The sequence below is a fragment of the Lepidochelys kempii genome, chromosome 9 (genome assembly GCF_965140265.1).
Source record: "Lepidochelys kempii isolate rLepKem1 chromosome 9, rLepKem1.hap2, whole genome shotgun sequence".
In the NCBI taxonomy this organism is placed as follows: domain Eukaryota; kingdom Metazoa; phylum Chordata; order Testudines; family Cheloniidae; genus Lepidochelys; species Lepidochelys kempii.
In genome coordinates this window covers 5,344,033-5,359,363 of record NC_133264.1, presented here as the reverse complement: position 1 = coordinate 5,359,363, position 15,331 = coordinate 5,344,033, and the positions used below count along the sequence as shown (strand labels likewise).

General features: G+C 51.2%; 1 protein-coding gene across 3 annotated transcripts in view; it reads right to left on the bottom strand.

Moving 5' to 3' along the window:
- Positions 1-15,331, bottom strand: part of MASP1 (MBL associated serine protease 1) — a 73,255-nt gene that overhangs the window by 20,551 nt on the left and 37,373 nt on the right. For all 3 annotated transcript variants that reach the window (XM_073359067.1, XM_073359065.1, XM_073359064.1), the window contains exons 9-10: positions 10,448-10,585; positions 7,121-7,195 (exon numbers count right to left, since the gene is read on the bottom strand). In XM_073359067.1, the coding sequence (XP_073215168.1) occupies positions 7,121-7,195; positions 10,448-10,585 (213 nt within the window). The remainder of the gene's footprint in view (positions 1-7,120; positions 7,196-10,447; positions 10,586-15,331) is intronic.

The following is a 15,331-nucleotide window of genomic DNA, read 5'->3' as shown; positions in this document are numbered from 1 at the left end:
AAAAGACCCAACCCCGTCTGCCTCTGCAGGTTTGGTTCCTACAATATATACACCAGGGCATGGAGCAGGCTGATCTTTAAATGACATGGGCACCCCAATTCCATGTCCTGAATGGGCCTTCTCTGTTATGTCTGGAAAATGGGTACATACATTTTTCTACCTTCTTTGAGTCCCTAAAGATAGTCACTCGCTCCATAGCTTGGTGGAATTGCTTGGGCTGGGAGGGACCCCGTAATGGAGTACCATGGTCCATTACTCTAGTGTTGTGGCAGGGGTGGTGGTGATAACCATAATTGCTTAGCCTTATTATGCTCCTGTTAATGTCAGTCAGGGCCTATATGGGCTGCCCCAGAGTCTGCTGAAGACGCTGGGTCTGCCCATTGATTTCAATGGGCTTTGGAGTTAGGGCCAGATTACTTCCATCACTAGGTCTGAGCAGTCCAGTAGACAGGGCACTGGAATGTGGCTCAGGAGACCTGGGTTCTAGTCCTACCTCTACCATTGATCTCCTGGGCAAGTCGCTTTGTGCCTCAGTTTCACCTTCCCCTATTTTTCTGTCTTCACTATTTAGACAGTGAATTGGTGGCAGAGCCAGAATTAGAACCAGGTCTTCTGCCTATGTCCTTCCTCTAGGTCATCCTGCTTTCCCTTGGTGACCTCGGTCCTGTGTCATTGATGTATTTAATTAAATGAATTACCAATGCATGTGTTTCCTCTTGGATTTCTGATCACACATTGCCTTTCTACAGCACATCCTTCCTACAATGTGCCATATTATCAGCATTACTTAGGCGGAAAAGATAGGCCCATGGCATAATCTACCAGCAATGATGCATGCTGCCTAGCACCATCCATCATTGCATCTTTTGAAGCCCAGAATACCTTCATGGGGAAGGGGAAGGGGGGGGGGGGAGAGTTTGAACTCTCTCCGTCCCCCCCGCCCCAACACACACACTGAAGCAAGGCTGTAAGGGTCCCACTGCCAGTGCACCTCACCCAGAATTGGAAGATCTTCGGTTCTAGCCTAGGCTGGCAACGAAACAGAACAAAAACAAGTTGCACCATCCCCACCCCACCCAGGAGCTGGGATGGAGGGATCCATGGAACTTGACCCCACCCCTGATTTTTCCATCAGCGTGCTGTGCAAGTCGAGCTGGAATTCAATGCCTGTGTAGATGAAGCTGAATTGATCCCAAGACCCATGGTTCAGTTAATGGGATGGACTCCCTTATACCCAGTATCCTTTCTTCTGCCCCCATCATAGACCTGTGGCCATCTTCTCTCCCCGCAAGAGACATCACTGCTTTTCTTGCAGCTCTCAAAGGAAAAGCATTAGGTTTCCTAATGCACTTTGTATATTACTGGGCTGATGCTGGAAGCACCTCAGAAACCGGGAGCTGAGCCCTATCTCTCTGGCACCAGTTCTGCACTGATGTAACTCAGCTGATTTTGAAGAAGTTAGGCTCTGATCCAGCTAAGCCTGTGTGTAACCTTAAGTGTGCAAGGAGTCCGTTGACTTGAATCAGGCCTTGCTCCTGTGTCACTGAGAACAGCATCAGGCCTCAAGTCTTTATCAGTGGTCCATGTAGGTGGGTGTCATCCCACTTACGCTAAGGCCCCAAAATACCAGGCCCGGGTTACATGTCTTACGTGTTCTAGATCTGCAGGGCCGACCCTTGTGTTTCAGTGACAAACTGGGTCGCAATTTAAATGGCCATTCAAAACCAATGCTTTAATCGATGCTATTAACAAGACAGGTGCAAACTGATGCTAAATAAAGACCTGATCCAGCAAAATAAGAGGGAAATAATAAATATTAACAACAAGAGGCCCAAGGTTTGCTGATCTAGTGGATGGATGGGGGGAAATAATAGATATGATATATCTTGACTTAAGTGAAACTATAGTAAGGCTTTTGACACAGTCCCAGATGACATTCTCATAGGCAAACTAGGGCGATGTGGTCTAGATGGATGTCCAAGTGGCTGAAAGACCATGCCCAATGGTTCACCCTCAGACTGGGAGGACATACCTAGTGGAGTCCTGCAGGGGTCAGTCCTGGGTCTGGTCAATTGGCATTGGTCAATATTTTCATTAGTGACTTGGATAGTGGAATGGAGAGTGACTTTAAAATCTGCAGATGACACCAAGCTTGGGAGGGGTTGCAAGCACTTTGGAGGCCAGGATCAGACTTTAAAATGACCGTGACAAATTGGAGAATTGGTCCAAAACCAGCCAAATGAAATCCAGTAAAGCAGAGTGCTACACTTAGAAAGGAAAACTCAAAGGCGCAACTACAAAACAGGGAATAACTGGCTAGGTGGTAGCACTATGGAAAAGGATATGGGGTACTATAGTGGATCACACACGGACGGAGTCTCCAATGGGATGCAATCGCGAAAAGGGCTAAGGTCATTCTGGGGGGTATTAACAGGAGTGTAATTTGTCCCGCTCTATGCGGCACTGGTGAGGCCTCCATTGCAGGACTGCGTCCAGTTCTGGGCGCCACCCTTTAGAAAAGATGTGGACAAATTGGAGAGAGTCCAGAGGAGAGCAACAAATATGAGAAAGGGTTTAGAAACCCTGACCTGTGAGGGAAGGTTAAAAAAATGGGGCATGTTTAGTGTTGAGAAAAGACTGAGGCGGGACCTGATCACAGTCTCCAAATAAGCGAAGGGCTGGTCTGAAGAGGATGGGATCAATGGTTCTCCCTGGCCACTGAAGGCAAGACCAGAAGTACTGGGCTTAATCTGCAGCAAAGGAGATGTAGGTGAGATATTAGGAAAAGCTTTCTAACTCTAAGGGCAGTGAAGCTCTGGAACAGGCTTCCAAGGGAGGTTGTGGAATCCCCGTCAGCGGAGGATTTTAAGAACAGGTGGGACCAACACCTGCTGGGGTTGGTGAAGGTTTACACGGTCCTGTCTCTGGACTAGCCGACCTCTCGAGGTCCCTTCCAGCATCACATGTCTGATTCTGCGGAAGCCTGACGTTCTTGTGCAATTTCGACTCCATCCAGCCACTTCCTGCTCTCCGGGAAGCCGGTGGAGCCGTAGACTTGCAGGAGCGTAGCTGAACTCTAGCTCTCTCTTAGTGCACCCACTTCGGGTGGAAATGTTCTCACCGCTGGCTCAGCTCCTTGTCCCGAGGTCTGTTCGATACAAGGGTCCTTTAAGAAAACCCGGCTGCTAGGTCGGCTCTCTCCAGAGCACGGTGTCTGGAAGGTACACAGTGTTCTGATGCATCTAGCACAGCTGTCTTCCCTTAATGACTCCTCTGGCAGTTATTCCTCTCCAGCCCCCACCACTTTTTTGGCTACCAAACAACCTTCCCCTTTGCCAGGCTCATGCAAGCAAATCGGTTTGGCTGCCAAGCGGCACAGTCTTGGCTTTAAGAGCTTGATCCATAGCCCACTGTAGTCAATAGGCCCCAAATCAGTCTGCCAAGAGCCCTAATAGGCTACTCACAGGCCTGTGAATTATCTCCTTAACTGTTTATTTCACGCAGTTTGGGAAGGAAAGATGCCCGCTAGAGGAAGACAGTTGGCAATTCGATTTCTAGCCAGGCATTTCGAGGGAGGCTGGCGTGGAGTGGGGCTGAGTGGAGAAGATAAAGGAAAGCAACAGGACAGATCGCTGCGGTTCTGTCTGGTGCCTGGGAAAGTGGGTCACAGAGCAAGCCAGTGACAGATTCAGACACTCACAGACTTCAGTGAGGGGGGCCACATAAGTAGATGATTAGGTTGATTCACGGCTCACAGCCACATGCTCAATCCAGTAGACTGCTCTGCCTCTTTGGGAGAGGGCCCCAGCAATTAAGGAAGCACAATAACGCTGAGCCCCATAATACGGAGCAGGGACGGGAACAGCTTCATTCCTCTGTGCTGCCGATTTTGTTACACCAGCGTGACACGGTTGTGTCTGAAATCTAGCACTGGGGAAAGCTTGACTTGAAAAGATGAAACCTCCCGGAAATATGTACGTGTAGGTGTGTATCTACAGCTACATCTGTCCATGCATGTGTTTGTGCGGGTACGTGTATATGCACGCGTGTACGTGTGTGTGTGTAAGTGTACGTGCATGTGTTTGTGTGGGTACGTGTATACGCACGCGTGTGTGTATGCATGGTACGAGCATGTGCACGCGTGTGTACATTTACTTGTGTGTGTTTAGGTTCCCTGCCATGTCAAATACTGTCAGGAATATAAAACGCACCTAGCCAAACGTTTCCTGTATCCCAGCTGTCAGGCTGCCGGGAAGCTGCCTTTCCTCCTAAGGCGATGGGATGCGTTTAGAGGAAGCTCTTCTAGCCAAATATTGATTCTAATAAAAATACGTAAGAGACACGGAAAGCCCTGGACGTGCTCTTGCTATCGGCAGTTAGGGGGTGCAGAGCAGGGGCTGAGAATGGGGTTTAGTTGTGGTGGGCAACTGGCTTGAGCCAAAGGGGGAGAGGAATCTAACCACAGCTGAACTGCCGCAGATATTTGGACAGCTTTCTCCCCGCTGTCATGCTTCATTACCCCCGAGTCTCTGTGCGCTGCTGGCTGCCCTCGGGGATCAGAAGCTGGAACACTGGAAGCGGCGCACAAAGGCTGCCTGTATTGATTCCCTAGCCCAACAGAAGCACCAAGGACTCCAGTCCAAATGTTTGTTACCATAGGCTCCCAGTCGTGTTATCTGGAGCCGGAGCACAATGGAGGGGGGCAAGGAGCAGCCAGAAAAGAGGAGGTTGCCATAGTCACAGCTTAGGGGGTTCTCACACCATCCTTTGGAGCATCTGGTATGGCCACTGGTAGAAACAGTTTACTGGACTAGATGGGCCACAGGGCTGGCAATTCCCGTGTCCTCGGGCGTGGTTAAGAGAGAATAAATATGGAGCCACAATATCATTTATTCTCTGGCTTGGCCCCAACCCTGCAATCAAATCCATGCACCCCTCCAGAGATCTGTTCATGCAGATCCAAGTGCAGGATTGGGGTCCATAATTGTACTTAAAACACACACACACACACAGTAATCAATCCTCTTCACTCTCCATTGGCCCTGAAACCCTTGAACATTCGGGGGGTAGGGGGGTGCACACGTTCTGGCTAATTTTATCCTTTTCCATTTAACAATGTAAAAAGAAAATAAGTTTTATGAATGGGGCTGAAATTAACACGGCTGTGTTTGTTTCGCCAGGAGACTGTGGAGCATAGCTCAGGGAGAGGAATGGCAATAGGACACCAGGCTCCATTTTCACCTCTAGGTCACAGGTCGGACCCTGGCTCAGCTGGTAGCGGGCAAAGTGAAGTCACCACCATCTGGCTGCGTTCCAGGATCTGAGGGATCCAAACATCCCAGGCAATGGTGGGTTCCAAATCCAGATGCCAAACCTCGCTTTGCAGCTTGGGCTCTCTCTGGATTGACCGGGTATGGTGTGTCGTTGAAACGTACTACACCTGGACTCTCTTGGTTAGGTGTGGTTTGCCAGCAAAGTCCCATGGTATTATGTCGAGCCCTCCCCGACAAGGGGAGGTTGCAAACACTTCGAACAGGGGTATGTGGCTGCAATGGTCAGTTTCAGTGAATAACTGTGAATAACTTGGCCTTGAAATTCGCTGTCCACAAACACTCCTGCCAGCGCATCCCGACCCCACAAAGGCTCTTGGGATAAGACTGCTGAAGGTGTGTGGGATTCTTGAACGAGTCCCAGCAAATATTCCCAGAAACCATGTGCTGGGATTTGCCCAGCTCCAGGTCAGATCTAGGTGCATTGTGAGGAGAGGGAAAGGCGGGGAGGGTGTTTCTAAAGGGCAGACCGCTCTGCCCAGTGCTGCATCTGCTGTGAGCAGAGGGGAACGTTTCCCTTTTTCATGTCCACTGAGAGGTATCATTGCTGGCCTGCGGGGTCCCAGGAGATAGCAGCATGCACCATAGTGGGGGCATGTAAGGCAGGGCTGGAGTGTAACTGCAGCAAGCGGTATGCTTGCCAGAGACGAGTGAGCAGTGTGTGCAGATCAGAGGGAGGGCAGGAGTCGGGGTTCTCTCTTTTTCAAAGACAAAGCTGGCCAGTGAGCTGGAGAAGGAGTGAAGGTGGGAGAGGAACAGATACGGGCCTTTCCTCACCCATGAGCCAGCGGAGGTTTTGCTTCCTCTCTCTCTGGCTCAGACTCTAGGCTCTAATTGTTCCTAAAATACTGCAGCCTGGATGCGCATACACAGAGAGAACCTGCATTAACAGCCACTGGCACGAGGCAATCAGCCACCTAAGCCACTGTCTGAGGCGGTCTGACTACAGGCACGGTACCTAGGAGCCGCTGAGCCTAATTCCCTCCTCTGACAATGCCTCTCCCTGCCCCCTGGGGCCGGTCCCTTACCCGCTCAGCCTCAGTGTCCCCAGCTCTAAAGTGGGGCTAGTTCTCACCCGGGGCCTAGTGGGGACCAATCAGTAAATGTCTGTGGAGCACTGCGTGCTGTCGGAGTAGATCTCAGTGGGCACAGTATAGCACCCCCCAGAGGGGACGCTGTTGGGCCGTTATTTAAAGATCCGCCCCTGCTGGGTTTCTGATTTTTGCTGGGCTCTTGGGTGGCTGCTTGAGGCAGGTTCTAAGGTGCCGCACATCCTGGGCCAAATTCCACCAGTGCAATTGCGCTGACATCTCTAGTGGCCTCCAGGGCAGGATTTGGCCACCTGGCATTAGAGGTGGCCCTGAACCAGCCCGCTGGAGCTCAACTCCTGTGGACTTTGGAGCGTTCAGAATCCAGCCCCATCTCGGTGACACACGGCTGTTGCTCATTGCTCTGCCCTTTATAGCCACAAGACCCCTCATCCCCTGTGTATAGCGCTGCGGATACGCCCTGTCCCTGCCCGCTGCTGAGGTGTTCCTAAGGTGACGTACCTGTGGATCACAGCCTGGGGCACCCCTGCATAGTGAAGGCATTGGGCTGCCCCAGCCATGGAGTGACGTCAGCGGATCTGTGCTGAACAGACCCCCACCTTCCCCAACGTGTACCCATCGCATCATGCTCTGTTACCCCTTGGAGAGCGAATGCCGGATTGGCTGACTCGTGGCATAAGCAACTCTGCTACGAGACGGCAGCTCGTTTGGTGGTGCACCATGCCAGAGCTCTCTAGGTACCTGGTCGACAAGACGGCAGCTTGGTCCCCAGCTCCTCGCTCTTCCACACCCCCTTAGCATCACAGATGTACGTGCCTGGAAGAGAGCACAACGTTAACTGGGAGCATAGACGCGCCTGTTGCTTATCCGAATGCAGGGTTTGCACATGCAGCCGGTACGTGTACCGTTGGCTGTGGGTTAGCCACGCATGTTGACAGACAGCCTATGGGGTGTTGCCATAAATATATTCTAGGGGCCATAGTCTATGCTGGGCTTGCGGAGGTGCCCTGAAGGTGGAATTTGGCTGCCTTGGAGCAGGATACCTGGAGCAGAGCAGAGCTAGGGAAAGGCAAGAGGAGCTGGGGAGCTCCAGCCTGGCAACTCCCCAGGCTGAGGCCTTGTTGAAGGCCTCAGGAGGTACTGGGGCTGCAGAGGTGCAGCCTGGGGAGAGGCAGAGGCAGCTGGTCCAACCCCCTCACCAATGCTGAGTGGCCAGTACAGACTGCAGTCTGTCCCAGAGAAAGGGGGCTAGATGATGACTGGCAGTAGCCACTCAGGCAAGGTGGGCCTAGGGGGAAGGGGTTCCCTTGGAAAGGGAGACCCAGCTGCTGCGGGCAGAACCCCATGGTAAGGGGCACCGGGGTCTGGGAGGGACATGCGGGGGGAGGTGCTCGATCTGCTACAAACCTGTTGTCGCTGCAGACCGCTCCCCGTGAGAGGGGAGAGTAGCTGAGATGATACCTGGCTGTCGATGGAAGCAGAGCTCTGTCCGCTGTACAGTAAGGCTATTTCTAAACTGCAATCAAAGACCCAAGGCTGAAGCTGCGGCCAGCCCACGGCAGCTGACTCCGGCTGGGGCGGTGGGGCTATCAGATTGCAGTGTAGAGGTTCAGGCTCCGGCTGGAGTCTGGGCTCTGGGTCCCTCCCTTGTGGGGCCTCGGAGCCCAGGAGGCACATGTAAGCAGGGATCATAGAATATCAGGGTTGGAAGGGACCTCAGGAGATCATCTAGTCCAACCCCCTGCTCAAAGCAGGACCAATCCCCAATTTTTGCCCCAGATCCCTAAATGGCCCCCTCAAGGATTGAACTCACAACCCTGGGTTTAGCAGGCCAATGCTCAAACCACTGAGCTGGAAGCTGCTGAGGAGTGGGGCTGTGTAGGAAGAGGTGCCAGAGTGAAGCTGGAGGGAGACCGGGGCCTGCCAGGGCAGGGAGTGGCTGCTGGGAGTGAGCAGACTCCAGGCAGGGAAGGCCTGGGAGCTCCCACTGGGATGACTGGGAGCACAGCCTTCACAGGGATTTGAGAACTCTGTTTGGGGAATTATTTTGTTAATGTAAGAAATCCAGGCTCAAGGAAGGGTTTGGCTGAGCTAGAGATGCGTTTGTGTGCGGAGTTCTTAAAGGGCCCTGAAGAAAGGAAACAGAGGCAGAACGCCGCAGGTCCACCTCTGGCCATGAGGGGGAGCTCAGGAAGCAGCCGACCCTGTGACAATTTTATTGTCTCTAGGTGATTCCAGGGGCCTGACCTGGAGGGGTGCTAGGCTCCCCCAGCTCCCATTGACTTCATCTGGAGCACTGGCTCCTCAGATCTTCTGTAGATCAGGCCCTGTATCAAATCCATAGGACCAGGAGAGCAGCTAGTCTGGCCCTCCTGCATATCACAGGCCGTTACGTTCCCCCCAGATCTCCTGACACTGAGCCCACTAACTTTAGTTAGGCTAAAGCATTTCAATCCACTGTTGTGAGGAAAAGCATAGTTCTTCAAACTGCTACCCCGGCAAGCATCCCCACAGATGCGTGCGCCAGGCTGGGGTCAGCCTGGCCTGAGTCACCAGTGAGGGCTGGTTCACACACTGCTTCAGCCCTGATTTAACTGCGTCAGTTTGGAAATCCATTTAGTTCAATCGGTGCGATCCTCTCACATGCACACTCTGGGTTTGGCAGCACAGTGCTTTATACTGATTGGCCTCAGTGGACGGACATTAAATCAGTAGGAGTCTCTCTGCATTTGAAATACACCAGGGTTCTGCACCGGTTTAGTGAAATTGGGGCAACTTTTGCACACAGACAAGCCTCATGTTCCCTCTGCTACACCCTGGCAGCCCTGCTGCCTTCTCTCTCCGCTCTGGGATACAGATGTGTGACTCCGTTTTCCACTGAGGGCACCACTGGGCTGTGCAATCGCAATTTAGTGAACACTTGTGTCGCGTAAAATCCAGCTCCTGGAACTGCACTAGTCCTGCAGGGCTAACAAGAGCGAACAGGCGTAAAGCTGTATTTCTGACGGAGCCACACCCAGGGGACAGGGCTGCCGAATAACAAGGGGGCACTTTGCAGAGAACAACTGCACTTTAACTGCCTGTTCTGCCTTTAGCAACAAGATCAAATCTCAATTGCTCTTTCTGCCCCTGATTCCGCAGCGCACCATGGTCAGTTCGACCCTGCCATGGCAGAGAGTCAATCTGCGTAATATATCAGAGGGGCAGCCGTGTTAGTCTGTATCCACAAAAACAACGAGGAGTCCATTGGCACCTTAAAGACTAACAGATTTATTTGGGCATAAGCTTTTGTGGGTAAAAAAAATCCACTTCTTCAGATGCATGGAATGAACATTACAGATACAGGCATAACTACATACTGGCACATGAAGAGAGGGGAGTCGCCTCACAAGTGGAGAACCAGTGCTGACAAGGCCAATTCCGTCCGGGTGGATGTGGTCCCCTCTGAATAATTGATGAGGAGGTGTCAAGACCAAAAGAGGGAAAATTGCTTCTGTAGTGAGCCAGCCTCTCCCAGTCCCTATTCAAGCCCAGATTAATGGTGTCAAGTTTGCAAATGAATTGTAGCTCTGCAGTTTCTCTTTGAAGTCTGTTTTGGAAGGTTTTTTTTGTTGAGGATGGCTACTTTTAAATCTGTTGTTGAATGTCCAGGGAGGTTTTCCCTGCAATTTTCCCTCTCTTGGTCTTGACACCGCCTCATCAATTATTGGGAGGGGACCACATCCACCCTGACTGAATTGGCCTTGTCAGCACTGGTTCCCCACTTGTGAGGTAACTCCCTTCTCCACGTGTCAGTATATTTATGCCTGTATCTGTAATTTTCACTCCATGCATCTGATGAAGTGGGGTTTTTTACTCACGAAAGCTTATGCCCAATATATGTAATAGATACTTAGATACCCACTAGATTATTATTTGCACAATCTTTGCAGATATATGCTTATTATTAACACTAGCCTACTGCACATCGACTAGCCCAGCAATGGGCATGCCGCACGCTCTCCCTGTTCAGAGCCCCACCCCGACTTGCGTGGCCACAGCCCCTTCCCCAGCGGCGGATGGCCTCACCGGTGATATTTGGGGCCATCTGATAGTAGGGTCGCTGGCAGGAGTACCGGACCCCTGACCGGTACGTGGTGAGATTGTTCCTTGTGGCGAAGGTGACGGACCCGTGTTCCAGCTCCACCGGCACTTTGCAGTCCGCAACTAAAAGTCCACGAGGAAAGGAGATTTTTAGTAGCATATGTACATATCCCGCCTTAGCAGGCTCTGTCCGCTGCCTCTGTCGGGTATGGCTCTAGGGCTGGGGGAGTTTGAAAGGGGTTTGTATATCAGCTGGCCTGCCAGTTCCCCCAGAGCTAGCGCGTGAGATGGTTTTAACCCTTCAGGCACCGAGGAGAAGTATATCTGTCTTTAGTTCCTCGTCTTTCTCTTTCCTTCCAGCGGGCCCTCTCAGCCCTTTCCCATTGGACTCGCTCCTTCCTTCCCCATTGAAGTCCTGGCCCTGTCGAAGTCAACGGGAGTTTTGGCATTGATTTCAACAGGCCGTGATTTCACGCTTTAGCCTCACCACGCAATGCCTTGCACTATGCCCCAAACCAACCCTTCCCTTTGTGAGTCTGCCTACTCCATCCCTATGCAGGACAATGGTTTCCTGTGATAAACCCTAACTCCAGTCAGTCTGTGAGCAGAGATGACTCTGTCTTACCAAATCCAGTCCAGGTCACTGATGCAATGAACCAGCCAGTGTGTATGTTCAGCCTTGTGTTGCACTGAACAGAACCAGGATTGCTCAGCTGTGTGTCATAGGCATTATACTGCTAATAGCTAAGGGAGATTCTCTTTTGGCTCCAGTGGTAGGGCCTGGCCTTTGGGTTGAGGAGAATGTGAGTTCTAGCCCTGCTGTTGCTGTGAAAGTCTGAGCCATTGTGGTGTGCATTGTAACCAAAATCACTAGGCAGCTATGGATTTGTTACCATAAAATCCCTCGATATTATTGGTTAGGGAATGAATACTGCACAGGTGAGTAGGAGCTATCCTGTCAGATACGCATGTCAAAGTGGTTCTGATGGCTTCACGGGAACTCTGGGAATGGAGTGCGAAGGGTTCATGCCATTGCTGGACTGAGTACTGTATGGGGAACCTGGAACCTGGGCTGGGGTTGGGTTCTCAAAAGATTTGACCAGCTTTTAGACACTCAGTTATTACACTTTGCCTTGCTTCCTGGTGAGTGTTCATTCCCATCAGAGCCTGGGAAAGGCAGGCATTGGTGTAATCATGACCAGCCGGGCCCAGACAAGGGGGGATCCCATGATAAACACGTCAGTAGCTTTATCCGGCTACACAGTTGCTGGTAGACAAATACCTAGAATTGTCAGGCAGCAAATTAATCACTAGAAGGCGCAATGCAGCCCCAGGAACGTAACAGCCAGCACAAGAGCAAACTAATGATATAAACACAAGGGTGAGGCATTCAAAGGGCAGGCCCTGCTCATACTAACCCCTACAACTGCCTTTTTCATAGGACAGACAGCCTGTGAAAAAGGCCACTTGATCTTTAAAGATTCTCTGGCAACTTGGTGCAGTAAGCAGGGTGTGCTGTGAATTCAGATCCTCTCAATGGGCTATTTATTATTTCAGCAGCACCTACTGCCACCTTAGCCTGCATTGTGCTTGGCACTGTACAAGCACAGGGTGAGAGACGCTGCCTGCCCCGATGAGCTTACAATCTGAATAGAAGACGGACAGACTCGGGGGGAGGTGAAGAGAGGCAGGAAACACCTGGTACAAAGTCATTCAGTAAGTCGGGTCAGAGACAGGAAGAGAACCCACGTGTCCTGGATCCCAGCCTAGTGCTCTGTCCATTGACTCACATGGCTGCTTGGATTGATGCTTTTGCTTAAACGTGGGCTTTTGTTGTTCCCCATCCCTCACTTTGTCTAGAGCTCAGCCCTGCAAACGCTACCGGAAACCAACAGAGCTACTCCCCTAGCAAGCACCACACCAGCTAGGAAGTGTTTGAAGGATCAGAGACTTAGGTTTTGTCTCCATTGCAACCATTAGCGCCGGTTACCACGCTGAAGTTATGAGCTAGCTTAGGGTGAGTGAGAGCGGCCACGCTGCAAAAGAACACTGGAGCGACACAGCGCTATTGGGTCAGCCGCTGAGGAGTTGTGTTAACACCGGCTGTAGTCCCATGCCTACTGCATCATTAGATGGAGCAGCAGTAAGATTTGAGCTCCCACCACCCCTGAAATGTGTCAGCTAGCTCTGGTTTAAAGCCCCACTTAACTTAAGCTAGAGATTTGTGTGTGTGGATGGAGTCAGGGTAGCGGCAACACTCAAGTTATACCTTGAGCTAACACGCAGGTTAAGACAAGCCCTGCAAATTCTTCTACAAATTGAGAAGACTGCCTGTTCTTCCGGACAAGGACGTCATATTTGTCTCTGAGCTGCATAGCGCATTGTTGGCACTGTATAAATAATAATCAGCCGACGGGCTACATTTTTGACGTCGGGAGTGCTGAGTCACGCAACTGACGTCATGGGGAAAAATGGATCTTCATGGTAAAACTGGACAAACCCTGCATCACTTCAAAACTTCCTCCCCTGCCGTTTTATTTTCTTGCAGCTTCCTGGCTGGGGCTTTGTCATGTTTTAAAGTGGCAACACATTTGGATTGGAAATGGAGGTTGCTGTCATGACTCTGGGGCTAATCAACGTCTGTGGTGACCTGCTGACCAGAAGCAGTAACTCCGGGGTGTTATAAGAAAGCCCATGGGAAACGTATGCTGTTGTTGTTAATTATTATTATGTGTATTACGGTATCACCTGGGAACGAACCAGGGCCGCATCATCTCAAAAAAGATATACTGGCATTAGAAAAGGTTCAGAAAAGGGCAACTAAAATGATTAGGGGTTTGGAACGGGTCCCATATGAGGAGAGATTAAAGAGGCTAGGACTTTTCAGCTTGGAAAAGAGGAGCCTAAGGGGGGATAGGGTAGAGGTATATAAAATCATGAGTGCTGTGGAGAAAGTGAATAAGGAAAAGTTATTTACTTGTTCTCATAAGAACTTGGGGCCACCAAATGAAATTAATGGGCAGCAGGTTTAAAACAAATAAAAGGAAGTTCTTTTTCACTCAGCGCACAGTCAACCTGTGGAACTCCTTGCCTGACGAGGTTAGGAAGGCTAGGACTATAACAGGGTTTAAAAGAGAACTGGATAAATTCATGGAGGTTAAGTCCATTAATGGCTATTAGCCAGGATAAGTAAGGAATGGTGTCCCTAGCCTCTGTTTGTCAGAGGGTGGAGATGGATGGCAGGAGAGAGATCACTTGATCATTACCTGTTAGGTTCACTCCCTCTGGGGCACCTGGCACTGGCCATTGTCGGTAGACAGGATACTGGGCTGGGTGGACCTTTTGGTCTGACCCAGTCTGCCCGTTCTTATGTTCTTATTGCACTAGGCCCTGTACACACAGAGAACAGCCTGTAGTTACTAAGCTGCACAGATCAGAACTTTCACAGGCTACTGCCAAACTGGCTACGAGAACCGTGGTGAGGTCATTAAGATCAGAGCTCTTTTATCTGGTGAGCCTTGGGTACCTGCCTGGGGGAGCTGAGGGCCCAGGCAGAAATGAGCACTGGCTCAGTCTTCCACACGATTGATTTTCGGTAGAGGCTCTGAGTTACAGGTGAGCAATGAGCCTCTTGGAAAAGAATTACCAGACAAAGAGGGGTAGGATGGTATTGTCCGAACATCCCTCTCCAGACAGACACACACTCTGCCTTCTTCCTCCGCTCTGCCTTTGCTTGGGGCACTGCTGGATGTCAAAGCCATCTGGGCTGAGACTACAGATTATGCTCTTTGTGACTGGAAAGCCCTAAAGCCCTAACCCAGACAGCCCTGGCCATTCAGGTGTCTGTATGCACAACATTATGGAGTTACCAGCGTGTATCAATCAATGCCCTCCACAAGTTATTAGCACTGGGCATGACGGTAACGCTGTCATGCCATTTCCAGGGCCTCTGCCTTCGACTGCCGGTACTTCCAGGCCTGTGCACACTCAGATGCACCAATCTCTGAGCCTTTGCTTCAAAACACTGCACAAGAGTTGAGTGGCACCCAAGCAGACTTGGTTATGAATCGTTGAGGGTGGGTTTGCAGTTGGAGAGAGACTGTGGTCTCTTGAGATGGACAGCAAAAGGGGAGGGTCAGGAATGGAGAGACAATGGTCTTCCAGAGGTGGCGGCAGCTTCTTCTGCTCCATCATCATGATCGTCCTCCGCCTTTCAGTCTCATGCTGCCCGCTGTGGGGAAAAGGCCTCCAGTTAGCAAGGTCTTTAAGCTGCCAGAGATGGACCGGGTCACAGGCCTTCCTCGTGAATGATGGGCGGTGCGTAGTGGTGCTGGCAGCAATGGGCTGAGGATGTGGCCTTCTCAGGGCGTTGAAACCTGCAGTCTCTACAGGCAGGATCTACTTCTCCTCTGCTCACCCCTCACAATGCCCGCTCCCACCCCCTGCTGCCACTGGTTGAGAGCGTCGGTACAACCTGTGACCCAGTGGCCGTTTCTACTCTTCATAAGGATGACCTGACCTGATTCCTGGCCTTCCAAGGTGCCTGTGTTATGAAGAGAATTTGCACTGGATTATGGATGGAAAATGTCGCGCCTTGTGACTTGTACAGAGAGGGTTTGCCTCAGGCCTGTCTTTGCAGGGAGGTGGTGTTGGGGCGGTATGGAGTGAAGTTAAACTCCAGGGTCCTGATTCTCAGTCATGCAAAGACCACTTTTTACTCGCCTGGCACTACCCCTTTGGGGAGCTCTCTGAGGCTTCACAGTAATGCTGATTCCAGGCCTTAAATATTACTGAGGTTTATGTCACAGTGTAGCCCCCAGGAACCTAAGAACAACCATGCTGGTCAGACCAAAGGTCCATCTAGCCCAG